This window comes from Camarhynchus parvulus, chromosome 8, assembly GCF_901933205.1.
Source record: "Camarhynchus parvulus chromosome 8, STF_HiC, whole genome shotgun sequence".
In the NCBI taxonomy this organism is placed as follows: domain Eukaryota; kingdom Metazoa; phylum Chordata; class Aves; order Passeriformes; family Thraupidae; genus Camarhynchus; species Camarhynchus parvulus.
This window is the reverse complement of record NC_044578.1, coordinates 26,302,899-26,324,904: the sequence shown is the minus strand read 5'-3', so window position 1 is coordinate 26,324,904 and position 22,006 is coordinate 26,302,899. Positions and strand designations below refer to the sequence as shown.

Sequence of the window (22,006 nt, the reverse complement as noted above, 5' to 3'; positions counted from 1 at the left end):
TTCTACATAAGCATAAATGTAAATTTTGGGAAAAGTGTTTTGTTTTTTTTAATATAAATACTTAATCCTGTAGTATGTTAGTCATGAAATGGATGCTAAGGATCTTCCAGGGTAGAGGACAGTCTGTGAGGAACCTGTACTCCAAAATCTATTTCAGGTGCAGTAGCCAAAGAAGAAATAAACATTTCAACTTATTAGTAAGAACTGTTACAAGGACTGTTGCTTTCACATAAAAACTTGTTGTGAACCAAACAGAACTTTAAGACCTGTGAGATAAAGTAAAACTACCATTTCAAAAATCCTCCTTAAGCTATTTTCTTCTTGGTAACCTCTAAATGAAAGTAGTTTCTGTGCTGTGTGGATTTCTGTGTGTAAAATGAGTATTTGTTTCTCTTGATGTACATGGAAGAGTTACACTTCCTTATTTGCTGTGTTACAGGAGTCTCATGCTGCCCAATTGCAGATCCTTATGGAATTCCTTAAAGTTGCCAGGAGAAACAAACGAGAGGTAACTTGTTTTGTGTTTCAGTTGGTGAAATGTTGTATGCTGCTTTCTCCCAGTGCATTTCTGTTGAAGTGATGTGTCAGCCTGGCATTATTTCTGCCAAGAATAACTCAAGGCGTGTTGGGGGAAATCTCAGACAGCGGACACATGGGTTTGAAGGAAAATTAATCTCTTTATGTATGACAGCTTCAATTTTTAATCATTTGCCTTCTCATCTCAAGCTGGTGAAGCATGTGGGAATACAGAGACTCCTTGGTGTAAATGAACATCAATTTCTGAAAGAAGATTGTTTTCCCAACACAGAAAAAAATCAAAGATTGGGAAGGATTGAAATTATTTTCACTACCAATTTTTTCCTTTAGTTTATCAAATAGCATGACTGATGTGGTGACATAAAAGACTTAATATTCTGTGCTTCTTCCTTATTTGTCCTAAAATGAGTGTCTCAAGGAATATGAGAGTTCTGTAATCAGATACACATGGTTTGGGACTCTTCCTTTCTAAGGTTATGCAGTGCATAATCCCTGATACCACAAATAGCCCAGAAATCTAGAAAAATGATCATGAAAAAAGAAGAAGGACGAGCTCTTGTAGTCCATAGTTTCTGAGAAAAGATGTGAAGAGCGGAAGACCCAACAGTTGACTGTAAGGTTAAACTCAAAATCATGTATGGGTTTGTCCAGAATGGATTTGAGGGTCTGGTTATGGAGTCATTCCAAAGCAAGTCTGGAGTCTGCCCACCAACAGATATCCATGGCCAAAATCAACAAGGGTTGTGGGAAGTCCAAAGAAGGGCAAGAGAGCTGGTGAAGGGTCTGTAAAATGTCTTACAAGGAGCAGCTCAGGGAGCTGGGGTTGTTCAGTCTGGAGAAAAGGAGGCTCAGTGAGGATCTCATTGCTCTCTCTAACTACCTGACAGGAGGCTGTAGTGGGGGGCAGTCAGGCTCTTCTGCCATGTCTCAGGTGAAAAGATGAGGGGAAATGGCCTCAGGTTGCACCAGGAGAGATTCAGATTAGATACTAGAAAACATTTTTTTCACTGAAAGAGTGCTCAGGTATTGGAGTAAATTGTCCAGGGAGCTGGTAGAGTCACAGTCTCTAGAAATGTCCAGGAGGCATCTGGATATGGTTTAGGGGTTAGTATGGTGGGGCTGGGGTGGTGGTTGGATTAGATCATCTTGAAAGTCTCTTTCAACCTTGATTCTGTGAGTTTCAGTACCTGGGAATCCTTTCTCATCTGCATCAGTGTCTATCTCTTTGGCTTTAGTAATAATTTTTAAAGGATAACATCTTTTAAGGCCAAAGAAACTCAATTTTGGCTGCAGATCTCTGAAAACAGCCTTCAGAACATCCTGAAGGCAACTGGGACATAGAGTTTATTTCAGACCCTCCATGTCCCTGCTTATGTATTCCCTCCGTTGCCAAGGCTTCCTCTATGTTATTTTGTACCCCCCTTTATATTCCAGTGTGAAATGCAGACTGTCAATTCTCCGAAGACTTCTGTGCAGGCCTGTCAGCTCTGTCCTTGCCCTAGAGCTTAGTGTCTGGCCTTGCTATTTATTTTGAGGGAAATGAGGACTTGTCAGACTTGTAGCAGTCTTTGCTCTCACTTGATAAGAGTAAGAAAGATAAAAATCAGTGGGTAGATGCATGCAAAATACAGACCAGTCCTTAGGATAGTTTTATATCTCAAAATCTGTCTTGGGCAGTCAGCTTACACATAGAGTAAATTGGTGCTTCCTTTTTGGTAAGTAATGAGATCCTCCCTGTAGCTGGTGGACCTTGTGGCAAGCACCCCTTTCTAGAGGGACTTTTGTGGAGAAAACAGAGGAATTACTGCTTGGGGTAAGGCAGTGGGGATGTATCCACACTGCAGATGGTGGCTTGGGAGGTGAGAATGGGGGTTTAGTGACCATAAGAATAATGCAGTAAAGGTTATCAGAGCTTCTGAAGTTCGCTGTAGTTTCTTTTGATGCTGTGAGAGATGACTTGACCAGGTTTTTGGTGTTGACATGACTCTGAGGTGTTAGAAAGTCCTTTTTCTTTGCTTCGAGACTGAAGAAGAAAGGCAGGATTCTTTGCCTTTCATTTTCAAGGTTGTTTATTTTTTTATATATATAACATTTTTTTCTCTGGCTTGCTGTGGTTTGTCTGGTAGGTCGGGTTGAGGCATACTGACTGCTTTGGGGTGGTGTTATTTTTTTATACTAAAAACTACATGTACATTATTTACAATATTTTTTTAATACTTATCCCTTATGTTAGTTTGTTTTTACTTAAAACTAATCTAAAAGTGCTACTATTACAGCAGAAGATGGAGGACAAGAAGGAGAAGGAGAAAGACTGGACACACATAGATTCTTTTCTTTTGCTTCTTGAACTTCTATTCTAAAAACTTTAAAATTTTACTTTTTCACTTGGTCATAAATTCACTATCATTCTATCTAAACTTTTGTGGTCTGTAACTTTTAGCACAAAGTTGGTAATTGTTAAAATCAAAGGTTAAAATCAAAGGCACAGGTGTTTTTGACTCTGTGCTAAGGTCTCTGAGCCCCCTGTCAGGGTTTCAAGTCCTCCAAGGTAGTTAGAGGAATTTTTTGGGTTCTGACAGTGACTGTTTAAGAATTGAGCTCAAGGAATATGTGTGGACCCTGGAACAATGATGTATTGCACATAATTGTGAGTCATACAAGCAGCCTTATTATGGGGAGGAGCATGACCTTTTTTCCTTTCCTAATTCAAGCTTGGATAGCTGCAGAGTAAATGCAATTTCACTCAGTAAACCATAGCTGTAAAGATAAGTTCTTAATAAATAAAGATTTATTTTTTTAATATATGCTCCTGAGTTCTTATTTCTAATTTTTGGTTTAAATGTTTAATGGAACTTTGGTAACTTTGCTTCCTAATATGCCTCTTTGAATACTATTTATTGCAAGATTTTATTAACAAGTTTCATTTGCTACATATTACAAGTTCTTACATAGGGACTTTTGTAAGTGAATACAGGTATTGCCTCAGAGTTAGTGTACCTGTATAGTATTGCCCAAGTTCAGAGTAGATGATTAACCACCTGTAACCCTCCTTGCCTACTTCACTCATAAATTATGGTTTTTTTTTCTCTTGCATTAATGAAATGGTGACTTCTGAGCATATTGCAGTGGGTTTACAGCTAGAAGAAAACTATCTTTTAGACTTGTACTTCAGAACATTGGTGCAGTCAAGTCTTTGACAAATGCCTCTTTGCCACCTTCTCATAATTTCTCTAGAAGATAAATGTGAGGTTCAGCACCTGCAGCAGTTTCTATTAGAAATCCTGTTTTGATCTCTTCATAACTTCTCAAAATGTTGATCTTTCAGGCTAGAATTTACTGCATGTTTTTTGCACAAAGGTGCTTGCAAGCCCTTTTTCTTTTGAAGTTTATGTATTTTGTTTTCTTTTTGACCTAGAGCAATATGGCAAAAAACCCAAATCCTTGGCAATAGTAATAGAAAAAAAAAATTCTTACTTTAGAAAAGATTGAAAACAAATGGCTAAAGCTTAAAAATACTTTTTCACACAAACAACAGATAGTTTTGGAGGGGAGGAATGTATTGATCACTCACAGCAGTTGGATGTCTGTCCCTAAGGCAAACTTAGCATGGCTGAGTGCCTTTCCATATGTGTACACAGTTAATTGAATGCACACTCTGCTTTTTTTTTGTTTTAATCTAGTGTCCTCTTGTGTTGATATTAAGGACCTAAAAAGTCTGGAAGGTCAAGTTTAATAATGAAATATTATATCTTGGTGTGGTGGGTGTTTATTACTATTTTCCAGGGAAAGTAAATGCAGCTGCCTGTGACTTTTTAAAATTCTTGCTTTCATACATGTGTTGCATAAATGCTTTTGCAAATTTAACTTTGTTAATTTTAAGTGTTCACGTGTTCTTTCATCTTGAACACTTTGTGAGAAAACTGATTATATCAGTTACTTCTCCCCACTTTTATGTACTTTAAGGAAGAGACCTTGCTAATTGTCTGGTCAGGATTTGAATGTCTCCAAACAGTTAGACAATGCCATATATATCATATAGATAATTTATGCTAAAATACTACTAGCTCAGCTACCTGATGGTGTTTCTGTCAAGCAGCACCATTGCTTACTGAAGGAGAATACTGAGCTTGATAATTTGTATCACAAATCAAGTTCTGTACAGGTGTTATTCTCTGGGTGCATTCATGTTTCCCTTGGCAGATGTCGCTTCATTTTTATTTTTTCTGTCTAATAATGTGATGTTAAGTCTCTCATGTCTAACAAACAAGGCCTCTTTCACGTCTGCTAATACATAAGGCTGTTTTTTAGCTGATAAAACATCCTGGGACAGAAGAATAATCCTGAAATGTCTCAGGCTTGTGGCACTGAGTGCCTGCTCAGCATTTCAGAATCATCGTTGTTCTTTGCACTCTCAAATGTTAGATACTAAAAATAAGAGGAGTTATTAGTTATTGTGGGGTAATTGCTGGGAATTCTAAGCATGAATTCTCCAGGGATGTCATTACCCTGTGTTAATCACTTCACCTGTCAAGCCTTGTGTTCTGCGTGTTCACACATGGATGAACTAATGAGTAAGCAAGAGGAGGTGACAGAACCTGGAATCAGTCATGCTCCTTTGTTGTCATGTGGTCTTGGTTACATTTCAGGACTCCTGAGAATTTATAGCTACAGTAATCTGGTCCCTATCCACTGCACTTACCTGGTATTTAAATCTATTTGCATTTCTAAGTTACTGAATGAAAGATGTGAGCTCCAGAAGCAGTGATAAGAAGCCCAAGGATACAGTGAGTGTGTGAGCAGCAAACTGAAAATGATCATAGTGGTATCAGTGTGTACAGCTGGCTCTCCTTGCTGTACTGGAGAGGTCTTGCAAAGAAAGCACCTATTAGTGACACATTAAACTCTAAGGCAATTAGTCTAATTGTTAGGCAGCTTTGTTCCCTTCCCCAGGTGTCCTTATCTCAGGAGGGTTTTCTATCAGACCCTATCACTAAGCTTTGAGCATATTTCCTCCATACTGTAGGATGTAAATGACGGGGAGGAATATTCAAGATATGAAACATACTTTATGAGCCTGGCATCTCCCTTCTCCTGCCTTCAGGAATTCTGTGTGTTAAACAGCCGGGATGTTCTCAAGCCTTTCTCTTAGCTCTTCCTTAGTTGTGAGGAAATATTTATCATTTGGAGGAAGTATTGATCAGAGAAGAAATATTCTCAGCAGATAAATGTGTTATAGATGGACTGTCCACATGTTTAAGAGGCTTGAATGCCATATTTCACTATTGAAACTTGTGGAGGCTCAGGTGTTCTTGTCTTCATACTAACAAAAGCCTTGCACCTGCTTCTAGTTGTGCAAAGACATTGTAACAGAGAGGTATTTTGTCAAAACAAGTGATATTTGCAATTAGTTTATAGGACTAAAATTTCTCTAAGGTCTGAAGATGACTTTCATGCCGCAGTTGCCCTGTATGTTGTAAAAGGCTCTGCATCCAATGCAATAATGGAAAGCAAACCCAGAGACAGACAAGACTTCCAGAGAGAGAAACTGATCTTATTGTGCATTGTCACTAAGGTATTGTATTCTACAGATAGGAATTAATTTCACTGGGTGCCTTTAGGAAGGTTTCAGCTGTTGATAGTGAACTTTGCACTGTGATTTGTTAAAGCAGTACTTGGTGGAAGTAGGAAGATTCTGATGTTGGATGGATGAAGCTACAGGACAGAATTAAGGGTTTATTTACAGTGACTGCCTGGTTTATCCTCCTTGGGTAGGCAGGTGATAATTTTTGATTCATCCTGGTTGGTGCAATGGCTTTGTGTGTCTGGGAAAATGATGTTCCCTCTGGTAACAGTCTCATCTGTTTGTCTGGATCTATGGTATCTATGGATCTATGATAGATCTGTGGATCTATCTACTCCCCAGGGAGTGTAGATCAGAGCCTGGAAGGTGTGTTACTGTACATAACATGGCCTGTGAGCTTCCAAAAAGTGTGAATCCAGATGCTCTGTTTAAACTGCTTATTAGAATAGTGTTGCTGATTTTGCAGTATTTCTGTAGAAAATAACTCCTGCTGTTATTTGCTTTTTCTAGAAAAAAAATTTTTTGTTTGTTTGTTTTTTGGTTTTTTTCTTTGCCGTTCTGTGATTTTTTGTGAATTGGAAAGGCAGTTGGTCAAGTTTCTATGGCTCCTTCCCTTATGTGTTTTTCTAGGCTGTGTCTGTGTCACTGGGAGGCTCTGCTGAGCTTTTGGTTTTTTTGCAAACACTTAGAATGGCACCAGGAGACCCAGTCAGGAGTGCTTGCTGTCCGTGCTGTACAAACACAAGGCAGGAAGTTGCTGCCTCCCAAGAGGCCCTTGCTCCAGGAAAAACAGGAAGCTCCAGGATGAAACCTTAGGGCTGTACCCTGATAGGCTTGTTAGTAGATGGCCAACCAAAGACAAAATGACCGTGACCTGGTGTTTACCATTGTGTAAGTTCTTGGTAGCTTCTTGATTTGAATGTCTGAAATCCCTTTTCCAGGATTATAAACATGTTTTGAGGTTGTAGCTGTTCTTCTGTATATATGCCCATATGTGAAAAATGGGACCAGAATGTTACATACCTGCTTATGGTAGTTCATTCACTGGAGTTGAAATTGAGGTTTAACGACTGAATTAAAGACCTTCTCCTTGTCCATATTGGCCTTTTAATTTCTGGGAAAGCATCTGTGTCTGAAAAGAGAGCTTATAGTATGTGCTTTTCTCTAAGCATACATTTCAGTGTTCCTCGGAAGTGCTTTTGCTGACGTAATCCAAAGTCTTACAGGTGTGATTCTGCCCCTCACTGGGACAGGACTTGGCTTGCTTTCTGTGCCCAACAGTGAAAATAAGGGCCCTTAAACCTGAATATACTGCAAGAACTAGAATTCATTTAGCTTTCCTTAAATGTCCCTCAAAGGCTGGCAGTTATAAATCGGTAGTCTCATTTTTCAAAGTTTAATTGGAATGAATGTGGATTGATTTAAGGTCTTTGATAGATTAAAACACTTCAACTAACATACCAAGAAACCAAAGGTTTCAGTGTAGACATTAATTCATTTTATGCTGATGGTATGAGAAGACTCCTCCTAAAACAAGCATGAAACAATCTTGCCTCCTTTTTGGAGTTGCTGCTGCTAGGTAAGTTTATGGTAGGTTGTAACTAGAAGGAAGAATTGGTAAATAAAGTACCCGATCTCGTGCTCTTGGCTGTGTGCAATAGTTAATGAAAGCTGGCCAATAAAAAGTCTCAGCTCTTGTTCCTATAAAAAAATATCCTGTTTATGTCATGGCAACAACTGTCAATTATTTTTCAGAGGCCCAGTTTGGCTGGGAGCCAGTACATTGTAGAATAGCTGATTTCCTCACTGTAATTTTGGAACTTGTAAGTGGTTTTGTAACTTCTTTTTAAATGGGATTTATGAATGTGGGGAACTAATGGTATTTTCTAGACCTGAGTTCAGGCAGGACCCATGCTGTGCAAGTGTCACTTAACTTTGCCACTAATCTTGGAGCTGTAGCACCACCTGCTATTCTTGCTGTAGGTTTCAAAAGTGAAAATGGAATTATCTGTTTTGGTGTAGTGATTTGTAAATTATCTGTGGCAGTCTAGTTCTAAACCATTAAACTTGTGCTGTCTGTGCCTCAAATTAAATGTAAACTGCAACCTTCAGAGTACAGAGATTAGGATACATTTATAATGTCATCTTATTCAAAGAAGCAGCCATGATAGAAGTATGTGTGGACCCAGCGGTCATTTCTTCTCCTATTTTCAGAGACAGAAGTCTTTGTTAGTGGTTAAAAGGAAAATTAAGATGGTGGATTATTTAATGCAGAGCACACAGATATTTGGAGTGCTTCAGTATGAGAGAGGTTTAAATTGTGCTTTTTGTTTAAGCAAAAACTTCTGCCTCTTAAAGGATCAAACTTGAGCACTTGACTGAATAAGTCTTTGGGAGTAGCTTGCCAGATATTCTTTGGAATATGTCATACTAAGAATAATATGTCTTGCCAAACTAGTGACTTTGGATTTGGGCAATTTAATATTCTGTTGTAAAGCTGAAAGTACAAAAATTTGTTTTGTCTTTGGAGAATGTGTTGTGCTTAAGCTTTCAGTGGACTTAACTTACCAAATGCTTCTGGTCAAAGGGCACCTTGCTGGTTGTCTGTAAATTTTTACTGGGAGCTGAGGAGAGTCAGGTGGACGTCCAGTTCTTTGTGTATTTTACATTTATGTGTCTCAGTGTAGCAGACTTGCACTGGAGCTGAGTTTTCTTGGGAGCTCTCACCTAGAGGGGTGTGTGTGTATGTGGGCCCTGCAAGGCTGGGTTTAGGCTCTGTGGGTGTTTGGTGGGACATAGCTGCTGAATAAACAGGTAAGGAGATGATGTCCTTGCTTAGGTGAAAACAGTTGACAAGGTTTCAGTTGCTTGAGGTGAGTGAAGCCAGCTTGCTGAGTAACTAAAAAACATGGGAGATATTACATGTGGCACAAAGAAGGGAAAGGAAATGTTGGCTGGTGAGAGGGGAGGTCTCCTTCTGACCCTTTCAGGTGTAGCCCTCAAATTGACTGGAGTTTGTGGTATAATCCAAGGTAAGTACCCCACCTTTGGAATGAATGATGCCTTGATACCCTGTGGTGCTTGCTCTGTGCCAGGAGCAAATCTTACTATGGTCAAAACAGGTTTTTTCCAATCCAGAAACTTAGTGACAAAGTTTAAATTGGCAAGTGACAAGTTAACAAGTAGGATGATAATTAGTCTTGATACATTTTAGCAAAGCATTTTGTATTTAGTTGGAGGGTGAAATGATCATTGTCTTTCATTGTGTTTTTTTTTCTAATTGTGACAGGACAAATAGGAATGATTTGAAAGTGAAAGAGTGTGGGTTTAAATGTTAGGAAGAGGTTCTTCCCTGTGAGGGTGGTGAGGCCCTGGCCCAGGTTGCCCAGAGAAGCTGTGGCTGCCCCTGGATCCTGGAAGTGTTCAGGCCTGGGGCTGACAGGCCTTGGAGCAGCCTGGTCTAATGGAGGGTGTCCCTGCCTGTGGCAGAGGATGGAACGAGATAATCTTTAAGATCCTGTCTAACCTACACCACATTGTGATTCTATACTCAGTGTTTGCAAACCAGTTCCATCTTGCCTGAGACATGTTAAAGGAGCATAATAGTATTACTTTGAATAATGTGTGTCTGTGGTTGACATCCACATACCTCCTGTTCTTGTTTCCAATTGTTCCCAAATAACAGCTTTGTCTTGAATGTGGTTGGTGTGCACACTTATGTTAATCTGTACATTTGAACTTCCTGCCTGGTGACTTTTGAATTGTGTGGCAGACCAGTGAAGATAGTTCAGGTTCCTTTCTGGAAAGATTATAATTTATCTTGGTGGTGGTGGTGCAGTGCAGATTGATTTAGACTTCTCCCATTCTCTTATCCACAGCAATTGGAGCAGATCCAGAAGGAGCTAAGTGTTCTGGAAGAAGATATTAAACGTGTAGAGGTGAGGTACCCAGACATTGTTCTGACTCTGGCAATTTTTCATTTTCATCAAGCTGTCTGCCTTGCTGTGAGGCTGCTGGCTTAAATTTATGGCATTTAAGTCAGTAATGGGAAAATGAACAGATGATGCTCTTTCTTTAATTTGTTCATTTAGTTGATGTGTGCAGGCTGCTGTTAGGTAGCTCTTATATAATCATTTCTTTGTGTTGCTAGTAAGTACTTTAGAGTAGTTGTTAGAAATCAGCAGCTGGTATATTGATCAGAATTTAAGATTTTTGTACGTTGCTGGCTGTTTGCACAGGCTGTTTAAACCTTAACAGCATCTAAGTCTTAAAATGGAGAGGTGTTGGAGATTGAGAAGAGGGTTGTTATGCAGAGACTGGAACAAAACCAGCACCTGCTGCATGTCAAAACTGATTCCTGCTACCTCCTGGTATAGTTCTCTTAATTCTGTACTAATGGGAATCTCTTGACATTTTTGCTAAGAATTATTCTCCAAAAATTTGTTACCCCATCAGTGCAATCCTTCTGTCTTCACTGAGTCTTTAGGTTCCTCTTGGTCCTTTCCTCTAATCATTCTAGTGTTTAATCTTGCAGTAGGGAGCTCATGTTTCAGGAATACATCAGACTGCCACCTCTCCAAATATCATTCTGTTAAAGCTTCTTGGGAATCTGTTTGCAGGTCTGCTCCTTGCTGCTTGCTCATCTTGAGCAGTCAGCATGTGTTCCCGACTACCTCCCAAAAAGCCTTTTAGATTTCTTAATGCAATTTATGTGTGCTGATGAATTAGCAAGATATAAATATGACTGACAACTGCAAGAATTCCCATTTATCTGATAGCTATTTGGATTTTTTTCCGACCTCTTTTCCTAAATGTTTCTCAGCTTTGGTGAAATAAATATACCTTAGTGTGTTTTCTTCAGACTGCTAAAATAAGTCTTGAGATCTAGGAGAAACTATTCCCAAAAGCTGTGGGATCTCTCAAAGAGCATCCAGCTACCTGTTTCTGTGCTCTTTAATCAGGCATTTCAGTGGGCTGCAGCTGGGGTATATTCCTGGGGTGTGATGCTGACCTTGGCTCTGACCTCTAAAGCCTGGGATCTCTCTTATCACAAATATCCTTCTTTCTACCTACCAACTAATAGGCACCTAGTGGGAATTTGAAAGCACAAGTAATAATTGTCCTGAGAACACTTTGCCCCTCAACTAATGAGCTGCTGCATCCTGCATAGCTTCCATTTCCCAAACAGATGAAAGCCAGTCTCATACTGGGCACACAGCAGTGACTTAGGCTGGGAGGGACAAAGCCAAGTTTATGTGCAAAGTTTATCTCTTGTGCAGTGGTCCCACAGAGGATTGACAGATCCTCTTTTAAGTCTGTGGCACCACCTTTGCCCTGTTGCCTTGTGACTGTTCTTGCCATGACCCATATCCAGCTTTACTTCCCAGTTCTGAAGGCTGTTAGATAAGTTTGCACATACCTCAAAAATGCATTTACAACCTGCTTGTTCTGCCACGTTTAAGGGAGATGCTGGGTTCGAGGCAATTGGATGATAACCAAATCTGTTGGGGTTTTTTTGGAGTATAAGCTTTAAAACTGCCACTCTTGAAGCACAGAGCACCACAGCTGTAGGAATTTTGAAACCCAGTTTGAATGGTAACTGAAAAAAAATTGAAAAAAAATTGAAAAAGCAGCAGTATTCTGTGAACACATATATTAGACATCCATGTTTTGTCAGCTCTGATGTAATGTGGCTTTCTGTTTCAGGAGATGAGTGGCCTGTACTCCCCAGTCAGTGAGGACAGCACAGTGCCACAGTTTGAGGCTCCCTCACCTTCACACAGGTATGGAGCTTGCAACTCAGCTTGGATTTTAAACTGTACATGCTGCATTCTATTTGTTAGTGCTTTCCAAGCAGTGCCCAAACCACAAGCAAAACTGGTTTTTGAGTGCTGTCCAGTATTTTCCTGTTGTGTTTGTAATTGCTATAAACTTTATGTGAACAAAGTGAAGAAAAAGCCATCTGAGCCTGCATTTGGATGAGAAATCTGCTCTGAATCAGATGCCATGGAAAACTGATGGCTTTAAATGTCATGTGAATTAGTAAACTTAAGTCATAAGCCTTTGCTATGGAATAACATATTACTGTTATTTATATGCTACCTTTTCTGAACATTGTGCTGTTCTGCTTGGCACATGAAAGGTCTTAATTTTGTATGATACTGGAGTGCTCTGGCTTCCCTAATCAGCATGGATGGCTAAAGGTATGGGCTCAGATCAGAATTTGAAATGTACAGCCTATTGATTCTGTTTATCTGCTGTCTGGTTTGATTTAATGAAATGCCTTTCTAATAATATAATTTCATGTGTATTTTTGTCTGGAATATTGCACAGTCTGGTTTCTTGATGATAATAATGCAGATGCTTCTTGTATCCAAGTTGTAAGTGCCAGAGTTTGAAGTGCTCTACTTTACAGGCATGTCTTTTGCTCTAATTTCAACAGGGCCAGGTTATGTTATTAAGTGATCATCTCTGCTATCTCTTAGAAGTAGAGTTCTCTGAACTGTCATTTTCTGTTATGAAATTGTACTGGTAGATTTTTTTTGCAGTTAGCAGCTCTAAGCCTAATAGCCCAGAAGTAAAAAATGATCAGATTTCTTCCCTTACAGAGACTTAGATACAGTGCTGTTGTGAGGAACCCGGCAATATTGGCTGGAATTTCCTACCAAGAAATGCTATTTCTGGACACAGAGACCAATATCTCTCATATTTCTATGTAGCTCTGGCTGCCCTGAGGGAAAGGACAGGAATGTGGTCACAATGGATGGGAACAGCATTTCTAATTCAGTTCTTCACTGCTTCTTCAATTCTTTTTGGGTACAGATTTGTTTCTTGATATGGGGTATTGCTGTTCTGCCAAGAAGCAGTTTTGTGAAACTGATGAGATTCTTGTCAGGTTCTACTGCTTTTCTGGTTATTGGCTATTAAATAGATTGGTTTTAGTCCATGGTACAGATGCTTGGGGTAAACTTGAGCACTGGTTGGGCAACATCAATTTGTTAGATGTTGGATGCCTTCAGGCCTAGAAACCTTTCTCTTTTAACAGGAGATTCTACTTATGAGTAGAAATGTATCTCTATTACTTGAGCTGAGCTAACAAAGAAGCCCCCAAAGAACTTTTTTTATCTGTTGAAGGCTGGAATAACATTTTAAGCCCAGGAGTTTTATTAAAAGAGTTGAGGGGGGAGCAGTCTGCAGTGAGAGCTACGCTGGTTTCAGTCTATTGAGAATTTCTTAATTCCTTTATGCCTATTTATCTCATGTCCTAGAGGTCAATCAATCTCAGTTCTTGCATTTGAAGATGTGAGATGGTATCAAAAAGAATTGTAGTGATCTGTGGATTGATGTGCTTCACCTGGGCTCTGCTGGCAGGGGGCAGTGGGCTGGAGCCATGATGGGTGCAGAGACCATGAGCTCTTTCTTCCCGCCTGTCTGGATCCATCTTGGCTGTGTCTTGAATTTTGGGGTTTTCCCCCTGGTACAGCATGCCAGGGATGTGATATAATAGGGATATTTAGGTGTTTTCTAGGGAATGTGGTATTGCCTTTTTCTCTCTGCTTTAGAAGACCCCTTATCTTTTTCTTGGTGACATTCCTGTGTGAGAAGTAGCCTTAAGTGGTAGAAGAGAAATCAGTGTGTGAAGGAATTATCTGAACAGGCATCAGTTGTTCCCAGAAGTTACTCCTGTAACCTCTATCCCTGCCCTGTTCTGACAGTTTTCTGTAATTCAAGTAATTGCATTGGTGTAAATTACCATAAATTAGATTCCAGGAAGGTCTACCACTTGAAACTAATTTTATTTTCAACATTAAGTGAAAGTTTTGAAGAATATCTCAACAACATTCCTCCTTGGCAAGAATGCTACAGAACAGCTAATATGAAATATGCTGTTTTTTTTCTCTTAACTGAAATATTTAATCTCCAGAGTGCATTTTAGAGATGCCATGAACCACTAAGAGTGAAATACAAATATAGTTTGGGATGGATTCACTTCCATGTTAAAATGATATTGAACTTGCAGAGATTCTTTAGCTTATCAGTAAATAAAAATGGTGTATTTAAATTGAAATATAACTTCACATACTTAACACACTGCTAATGAAATATAATTGTATAACACTTTAGTAATGTTCCTTATAAATAGCACAAGGTTATCACAGACCAGTGCTGAGAGGAAGAAAACTTCTTTAGCCTTTGTATTTAAAGTTCAAGAAAATAGAGTTCTTTGGAATTCAGTTTTATCTGGTCTCTGGTGACTTGCCCTTATTCATCTGCTTCCTTTAAATCACACGCTTGCTTCATTAACTTTCTGTTTCTTTCCATTGTTTGTAGCTTTTTTCCTCCCCATTTTTAACATTACAAAATGTGAAATTACTTTGCCTTCCCCCAGCTTCTTTCAGAAGCTCTTCAGCAAAAAACCCTAGCACAGTTATGATGTTCAGTACATCCTTGGCTGCAAGAAACACGTGTTTTCTCTTGTGCCTACACAGGGTGTGATGAAACATTAAATTGGGTAATAGCACACTGCTTGTTTACAGTGTTGCCTATTGCTTGGTTTGTATACTAATAGAGAACAAGAGGGGAAGAATAAGGGAAGAGAACAAATAGTTCTGTGTATGGCTTTTCTGAACAGGCATGTGTGTTATTTCTTCTCCCAGTAAATGGTGCAAACGGAAGATAGGAATAAGCAGCTTCTCTGTGATGTTATCCAGGACTAATAGCAATAACAAGCTATCACTAATAGGAGTCTGAAGGAAAATTCTGATCTAGAAATGAGTTGCTTGGTAACTCTGGTTCAGTTATTGTAATCCTGATCCTCCTTCCCCTCCATTTATTCTAATTACCTCCTCCCATCCCTGTAATGGGATTTATAGTCTGTGGGTTGCCTTTGTTGTTGTTGTTCTGGGTTTTTAAATGTCATGTGAGTGTAGCTGAATTTCCAAACTGAACCTAATGTTACATCTTTTAAAAAAGAACTTGGAGGGTGCTGTAATTCTCTGATTACTTGCTTCCCTTTTATTGAAAGGAAAAACATTCAAGCATATATGAGTTAACTCAGCTATGGGCACAGCACAGAAATGTCTTTGAATTTTTACTCTGGTTAGGGAGATGACGTCTACACTCTTGAAAGCTTTACATCACCAGACAAGCTGCAGCAAAACAAGACCAGACACTCTAACTCTCAGTGTTTTGCTGTTAATTGCCACTGTACCTGTCTCAGAGTGGAGCAGTTTTTCATTGCTTTCCAGCTGAATGTGTTATTCCTGCAGTTCTGGCAGGATCTGCTGTCCCTGTTTCATTATGTCATGCAGCCACATCCTAATTTAAAGTTCATTGTCCTCAGCCATGCCTGAAATGGCTCTGCTGTTTTTTCCCTTACAATAGCTTCTGCAAATAATGATTTTTATCCCTCAGATTTTCTTTGTTTGCAGCTTTTGTCATGCCTGGAACAGAAGCCCAATCAATCTCATTTTCCAAGTTAATTTTTTAAGTCTCATCAGTGGTTATGTCTCATCTTCTGTTTCCACTTCCAGGGGAGCTTGAAAACATTCAGAGAAATATTTAAACATTGGTACCATTGGTTCATTCTTCCAAACTTACAGGTGCCCTGCCTGGCATTTCAACCAAACCAATTTGTTTATGAACAAGATTCTCAAGTTTACTCAGAAGTTCTGTCAGCTGCTACATAAGCAGGGATTGGTAAAATTATCTTTGACAAAACTAAGACCTACAGCAGTGTTCTTGAAGCTTTTTAAAGAAACCTTTAGCTTTCCCAGGCAATGCTTAAAGTCTAAGGTTATCTCATAAGAAAGACTAAGAATAATGAGGACAATGATCCCAGCTAGTTTCTTCTCTGTCCAAGTCAAATGACATAGCAGAAGCAAAGCAGTTAAAAACGATTTTTTAGAAATTAATCATGGTGATTTTCATAATGTATTCTGCATAATCAATAAAATTGTGTTCTTTTATGTTAATCTTTACCTGTCCTGGAGGTATATGAAATTTGAGTGATAAGTGTGCTTTTATCTGGCTCTGGTGTCTTACTGTGGGAGCTGAATTTTTTGCCTGTATGTCTAAGAGCACTGAACCACCTGTTTTCTGCTTGGATCAGGAGATCTTTTTGCAATTTTGAAAATTAAATTCCATTATGTTTGCTTGTCTATGCTGTGTTTTGAAAACAGTGATTTAAAAGGTATGTTGTGTCATTATAGATACTATAATATGGTGTAGTATTTTCTAATAATAGTAATCCTGGCTGTCAGTATTTTTTTTAGGTTATTTCTGTATTTCCTTAACTGTCTATTTAGACTAGTGTCTGTCTTACACTGATTTCTCTAGGTTTTCCCTTTCCAGTGTTGATTCAAATGGCAGAGCATTGGACTTCTCTATTTTCTTTCTTTTTTTAAGGAATTGAAAACCAGTGGTAGCATGTTATTTTCAGAATGTCTTGTGCTGCATATTTCATATGAAAGATACGCATTTGCATTCTAATTAGAAATTATTTGACTGCACTACACATAATTGTGTGTGGCAGCATTCTGCTCTAGGAGAATTCTGTATTTAAGGAAAAAAATATCACTGCTAAACCCCCAAACAAAATAAAACCTTGTGTTCCCTGTCTGTAAAATGGATTTCAAAGGCAAGTATGCTGCAGAATGTCAAGGAGGGAATAGCAAACAGGTTAAAAATGATAAAGGATGGCTGTGCAGTGATTTAAGCAGACTATTTCTTTTATTTTTGCAGTAGTATCATTGACTCCACCGAGTATAGCCAGCCTCCAGGCTTCAGTGGCAGTTCTCAGGTAAGATAATATATAAATGTCTGCATGGGGGGGATGGGAGGGTGAGTGTGGAGGTTGGGCAGGGTTGAGGTGCATCTTCATCCATCTCCAGAGTACTGGTCAGCTGGAGCCTTGAAAATGCTTTTAACTGGTTGTATGGGCAGCTGCAGCTGTAGGAATGATTGTGCCCAGTTGTGAGAGACCTGGTGTAATGTGTTTTGACATCTGACTTTCTTCTTAAAGCTGACTCTTCCATGGAAGGGGGGATTTAGTTTGCTTTTCATGTTCCATGTGGGCAGCACTGGGGAAGGGACACAAATCCCCCAACCTTTTGCCGTGGCTTAAATAGCTCCAGATCAAGCTTAACTTTGAAAACAAAAAAAGAATGTCCAGGCACAGTTACTTCATTTGTCCTCATCAGAGCCTTTTACAAACCATTATAGATTCATATAAAAGGTAAAAAGCTGCATATGGAATGGAACTGTTTGGCAGGCAGCCTCCAAACTGTCTGATCCATAGGGCTTCCCAAATTCCAACCAGCACTTCTGTGGTCTTGCACCTTGGAGGGATTCAGCTGGGCTGGGGAGGTGGCACTCATACCCAGCTCACAGTTCCAGAAAGGTTTTACAGCTTTCATTTGGGCAGATGGAGTGCTGGGCACACTCCAGCTGTGCCTTGGGTGCTCTCTGGTGGTGGTGGTGCTGGACCATCCCTGGCACACACCAGCATGAAACTGGTAAATTAACAGGTTGAAGTGCTGTTGGATTTTATTTGATTTAAAGAAAAAAAAAACAAACACCTGGGCACTTATATGTTTAAATACAACTGTGTAACTAACTGATAATTAGAAAATTCCATCTATTAGTCTGTGGGAAAATGCTTGTTGTTCCTGCTACTCTGGTCTTTGGAGGTTTTTGCTTGAACAGAGAGCTGTACTTCTACCACATTTCATAGGTCAGGTGTAATGTAGACGGGGGTGTTATGTTCAGGACTCTGATGTGCTACAGTGTATTTGTTCTCCAGTGACATTACTTGTCTCAGTACTTCCTATTTCAAAGCCAAAATTAATAGCATAGCTACCCTGCTGGTGAGCTCACAAAACAAACAACCTAGACTTTCTAGTCATTCTGTGTGACAGCCTTATTTGTGTGAGAATAATCTTTTTTGTCCTCAAATGTGATTTCTTGTCCTCAAGAGTGCAAGATCTGTACTCTCAAGTACAAATTTTCAAATTAAACTTTAATATATGTTTGGATGGGGAGTTCAAAGAGAACTCTTGAAGTTAAACACTTCTGTTCAAAGGTAGTCTAATTTCAGCAAGACTTTAGCATAAAAATAGTTTTAAGAATATAAATTAAATTGTGGGGGTTTTTCCTAATTGTCAGTCATGGCAAAAATCACATATTGGGCACTGCTGGTAGTAAGAGTTATCTAGGATGGACTGCACAGCTTTCCTTTCTCAATATAATTACATTGCCCAGAAACATGTTGTTAGGGAAGAATTTATATACCACAAAGCTCTAGGACAGTTCTCTTCCAGAAGATGAGCTTCAGAAGTAAATAGTGGACAAGTCACTTAGGCCCTGGGTAATTCTGTGGGTAGTATTTAATGGCAGTACCTTTTTTCTGCCAGAAATAAGGAGCTTGTGTGCAGCTAAGAAGCTTTTTCACAGTTGTTAGAGGAGTCTTTAGAGTATCTGATGGAGTTCAGACAGTAAAATCACTCCTGAAAACAGAGGAGTTCAATCTGATATTCTCAACTAGGGCAACCCATAGTAGTTTTAGCCATTGAATAAAAACTGCTTGGGTATCTTTTCTACATTTTCTATTTTTTTCTTCCTGTTGCCCAGTATTGCTTAGAAAGTAGTCAGGGAGGAAGCTTCACAGAAAATGAATATCTGTTTTTTGGGCAAAATGTGAGCAGGTTGCCAGCCTGAGACCAGCTCCACAGGGATCTCCCTTGAGAGACAGTGGGCAAACTCTTACCTGATGGATTCCATCTCAGTGTGGACTGGGATCTGGCAGACCAGGCTTGGGTTTGGGTTGTGTCACTCATTGTGTTTCAGGCAGCTTGCCTTAACTTGAGACTGAAATGATTGTTCAGTGAGCCCAAATCACTACTGATGTGCTGAGAGACTGGAGGCTGGTGCACAAAAATTATAAGAAGAGTCTATAGGAGTGTTCTATTAAATGTTTTTTGAAGATGTAAAATTTTAGAAAATGGTACTTGAAGGTATTGATATAGGAGCACCTCCCAGTGTTGTGTGTTGAGTTGGAGCTGCTTTTGAGATGAAACAAGCGGTGAGGACCATGGGTGCTGTCACAGGCAAGTGTGAGCCACCATGTCAGTGTGTGGGAAGTGCTGGCTTGGAGGTTTCACTGCTTGGGGTTTGCTTTTTTCCTGAAATGTTAGATTGCTTTTCATACAGGTACAAACAAAATTGGAGTGGGCTGTAAACTTATTTTGTTCTCTTTGGCTTGGTGGGTGGCTGTAATGAGGACAGGCTGTTCCCCTGCATGGATTGAGGGGGAGTTGGACACGAGGTGGGTTTTGTTAGTGCCATTGAGTAGCATTACAGGCCCTGTACTTGCTCAAGGATGTTGTTCATTAGGGAGCTTGATGGTTCTTAAATCTTTTAAAATGTAGCTTTGAGGATGTGGTATGTGAGACCTTTTAAATAGAACCTAAAGCAAGGAGCTCTTTGTGCTTCTTGTGTAGTAGAGGGTTTCATTCCTTTTCATCACTTGTGATTAAAATGGTGAGTGCTGCATTTTCTGTGTCTGCTCCTGCAGGAAAGATTACTCACGTAGTTTAAATCCTTTTCTCCTACATCTCACTATTACTGTTTGGGTAGGTTGGGAAATGGCTTTAATGATGAGCTTCAGGAACTTCTTTTCAATTAACCTTTGAACTTCATGCTGTCTTCTGCTTCTGCTTTATTTGCTTAGTTTTACAGAGAGTTACTGAGTTGCTTCAAAAGAAGTAATTCAGTAACTAACTCATTAAAGTAAACATTTCCTTCTCTTTTAATGAGCTGTCTGCCAAGGATCTGGGGAGTATTTGTTGTACAATTTGTTTGATTTGTGAAGCTGCAAGTTGGCCTATGCTGTCTATCTGTATAAATGCAAGACAGGACTCCCCAAGGTTTGGGATTGCCTATCCTGTATGTGAAGCCAGAATCTCTGAACTTACTAAGGTTCAGGAAACAAAAATTGTCTAAAAGCAGGGATTTGTTTTTGTTATGTTAAACGGTGCGGCATAGGACCCTAAGAAATAACTGTTGACGGTCCCAAGATTATTTATTGTCATTTTACACTTCTGACCTATTGCAGATATTATATAATTGCTTATAATTGGGTGAAATCTATAGAAGTGAAACCCAGGCGTGGCTTTTAACTTCCTGAAGTGTTGTCCCTTCCCCCCTCAGACCAAAAAGCAGCCGTGGTATAACAGCACGCTGGCCTCGCGGCGCAAGCGCCTCACGGCCCATTTTGAGGACCTGGAGCAGTGCTATTTTTCCACCAGGATGACTCGTGTCTCGGGTGAGTTCTCATGTGGTGTTCCATCTCTGATGTCAGGCACCTCTTGCAGAAAAGCTTTGCTTTTGAGAGAGCAGTTTTCTCTTCTTCCTTGCATGAGAATGTGGCTGTACACATTTGTGTTCCTCAGATCATCCTGTTTTGCTATTCTAGACCAATCTTTGAAGTTGCTAAATTTGGAAAACTTAATCCTGTCACTTTACAGGGGCACATGTAATCCCTTACTGTGAAGGGCAACATCCACAATAAACAATTTCTCTGGTGCCTATTCTGAAGATGAAACTGCCTGAAAGCAGTGGTTGAGTTGTCTTTCCACTAGATGTGGTATAAACCCAGTAGTTAAAAACATTGCTATTGAAATGCTACAGAGGTATAAACATAAATGGATACATTCTCCTGTATTTAGCATGCAAGAGGACATGTGGAGGTTATCCTTTGTGATCTAGATTGTGTCTTGGTTAACAAATGGTTTGGACTACAGAAGCTGAGTGTGCAGCAGTGCTGTTGTCCCATGGGGCACACCTTAGATTTAAGGCCTGTTTGGAGAATTAGAAGCTGTTTTCAAAATTGCTTAGATTGCCTCATTCATAATTGAGTAACAGTGTGACAGCAGCTAGAGTAATTGCCTACAAGATGCATGGGTCTTAATTACACACAAGATGCTCCTAAGAAATGAGAGGGTCAAATAAGTGTGTCTTGAGGGTGAGGAGGGTTGTTCTGTAGCCTCTCTGGAGGAGAAACCAGCGTGGCAAGAAAAGCTTCAGGCAGTGGACTGTGGCAAGCAAGAGATCTGCAGCACTAAGCTTTGAGCTGCAGCCCATATTGAGTGTGACAGACTGCAAGGAAAGCAGCCAGCCCTCAGGGGGTGGGAGACACCACTTGGGGGTGAGAGGAAACCAAGCACAGGTTTCTGCAGGGAAGTATCTGTACTTATAGCCTTGGAAGGCAAGGATCAACATCCCAAGGCAGGATTTCTGGGGTAGAAACCTCTGGTTTTTTCTTCTCCATGAATTTCATTTTAGTGTCTTTAAAATAAATAAATTTTAAAAGTTAATTTATAAATAGCTCCAAATACAAAGGCTGCAGCATGTCTTAGGGAAGCTCACTCTTAAAAGTAAATACATCCTCTACCTACTTGACAGCATGGACTGGCTCAGTTCTCATTGTGCACAGCAAAATGATTTTAACAAGGAATGCAGCATGTTGGGAGGTTATTTCAATATCTGGAAGAATGGAGAAGCACATTGCGTGTGTCCAGCCAGATCCCTGTGAAGTGCTAGCAGGTGCTTTGCAGAATGCACTTCCTCACAGCTCACACTGAGATTTCTTCATGCAGAGCTGTCTTGGTGATACATAACTGTGTTTATGTAAAAATAAAACTTATTAACCAGGGATAACAAATGGGGCTTTTCCCAGCATTCCCTTGTAGAAGGCATTCTTCTTCATAATTGGAACTATAAATATGAATGCAGTGAAATTGGTTTTTTGTATTTGTATGTGTCAGTTGCACCAAGAGCAGAGGATTTGCAAGTGCAGGTTTTCTCCTAAATAAGGGATAACCTATGATA

The 22,006-nt window shown here is 39.6% G+C and overlaps 1 protein-coding gene across 2 annotated transcripts in view; it reads left to right on the top strand.

Moving 5' to 3' along the window:
• Positions 1-22,006, top strand: part of COP1 (COP1 E3 ubiquitin ligase) — a 125,710-nt gene that overhangs the window by 14,280 nt on the left and 89,424 nt on the right. For both annotated transcript variants that reach the window (XM_030953004.1, XM_030953003.1), the window contains exons 6-10: positions 440-508; positions 9,997-10,056; positions 11,825-11,901; positions 16,862-16,919; positions 20,327-20,441. In XM_030953004.1, the coding sequence (XP_030808864.1) occupies positions 440-508; positions 9,997-10,056; positions 11,825-11,901; positions 16,862-16,919; positions 20,327-20,441 (379 nt within the window). The remainder of the gene's footprint in view (positions 1-439; positions 509-9,996; positions 10,057-11,824; positions 11,902-16,861; positions 16,920-20,326; positions 20,442-22,006) is intronic.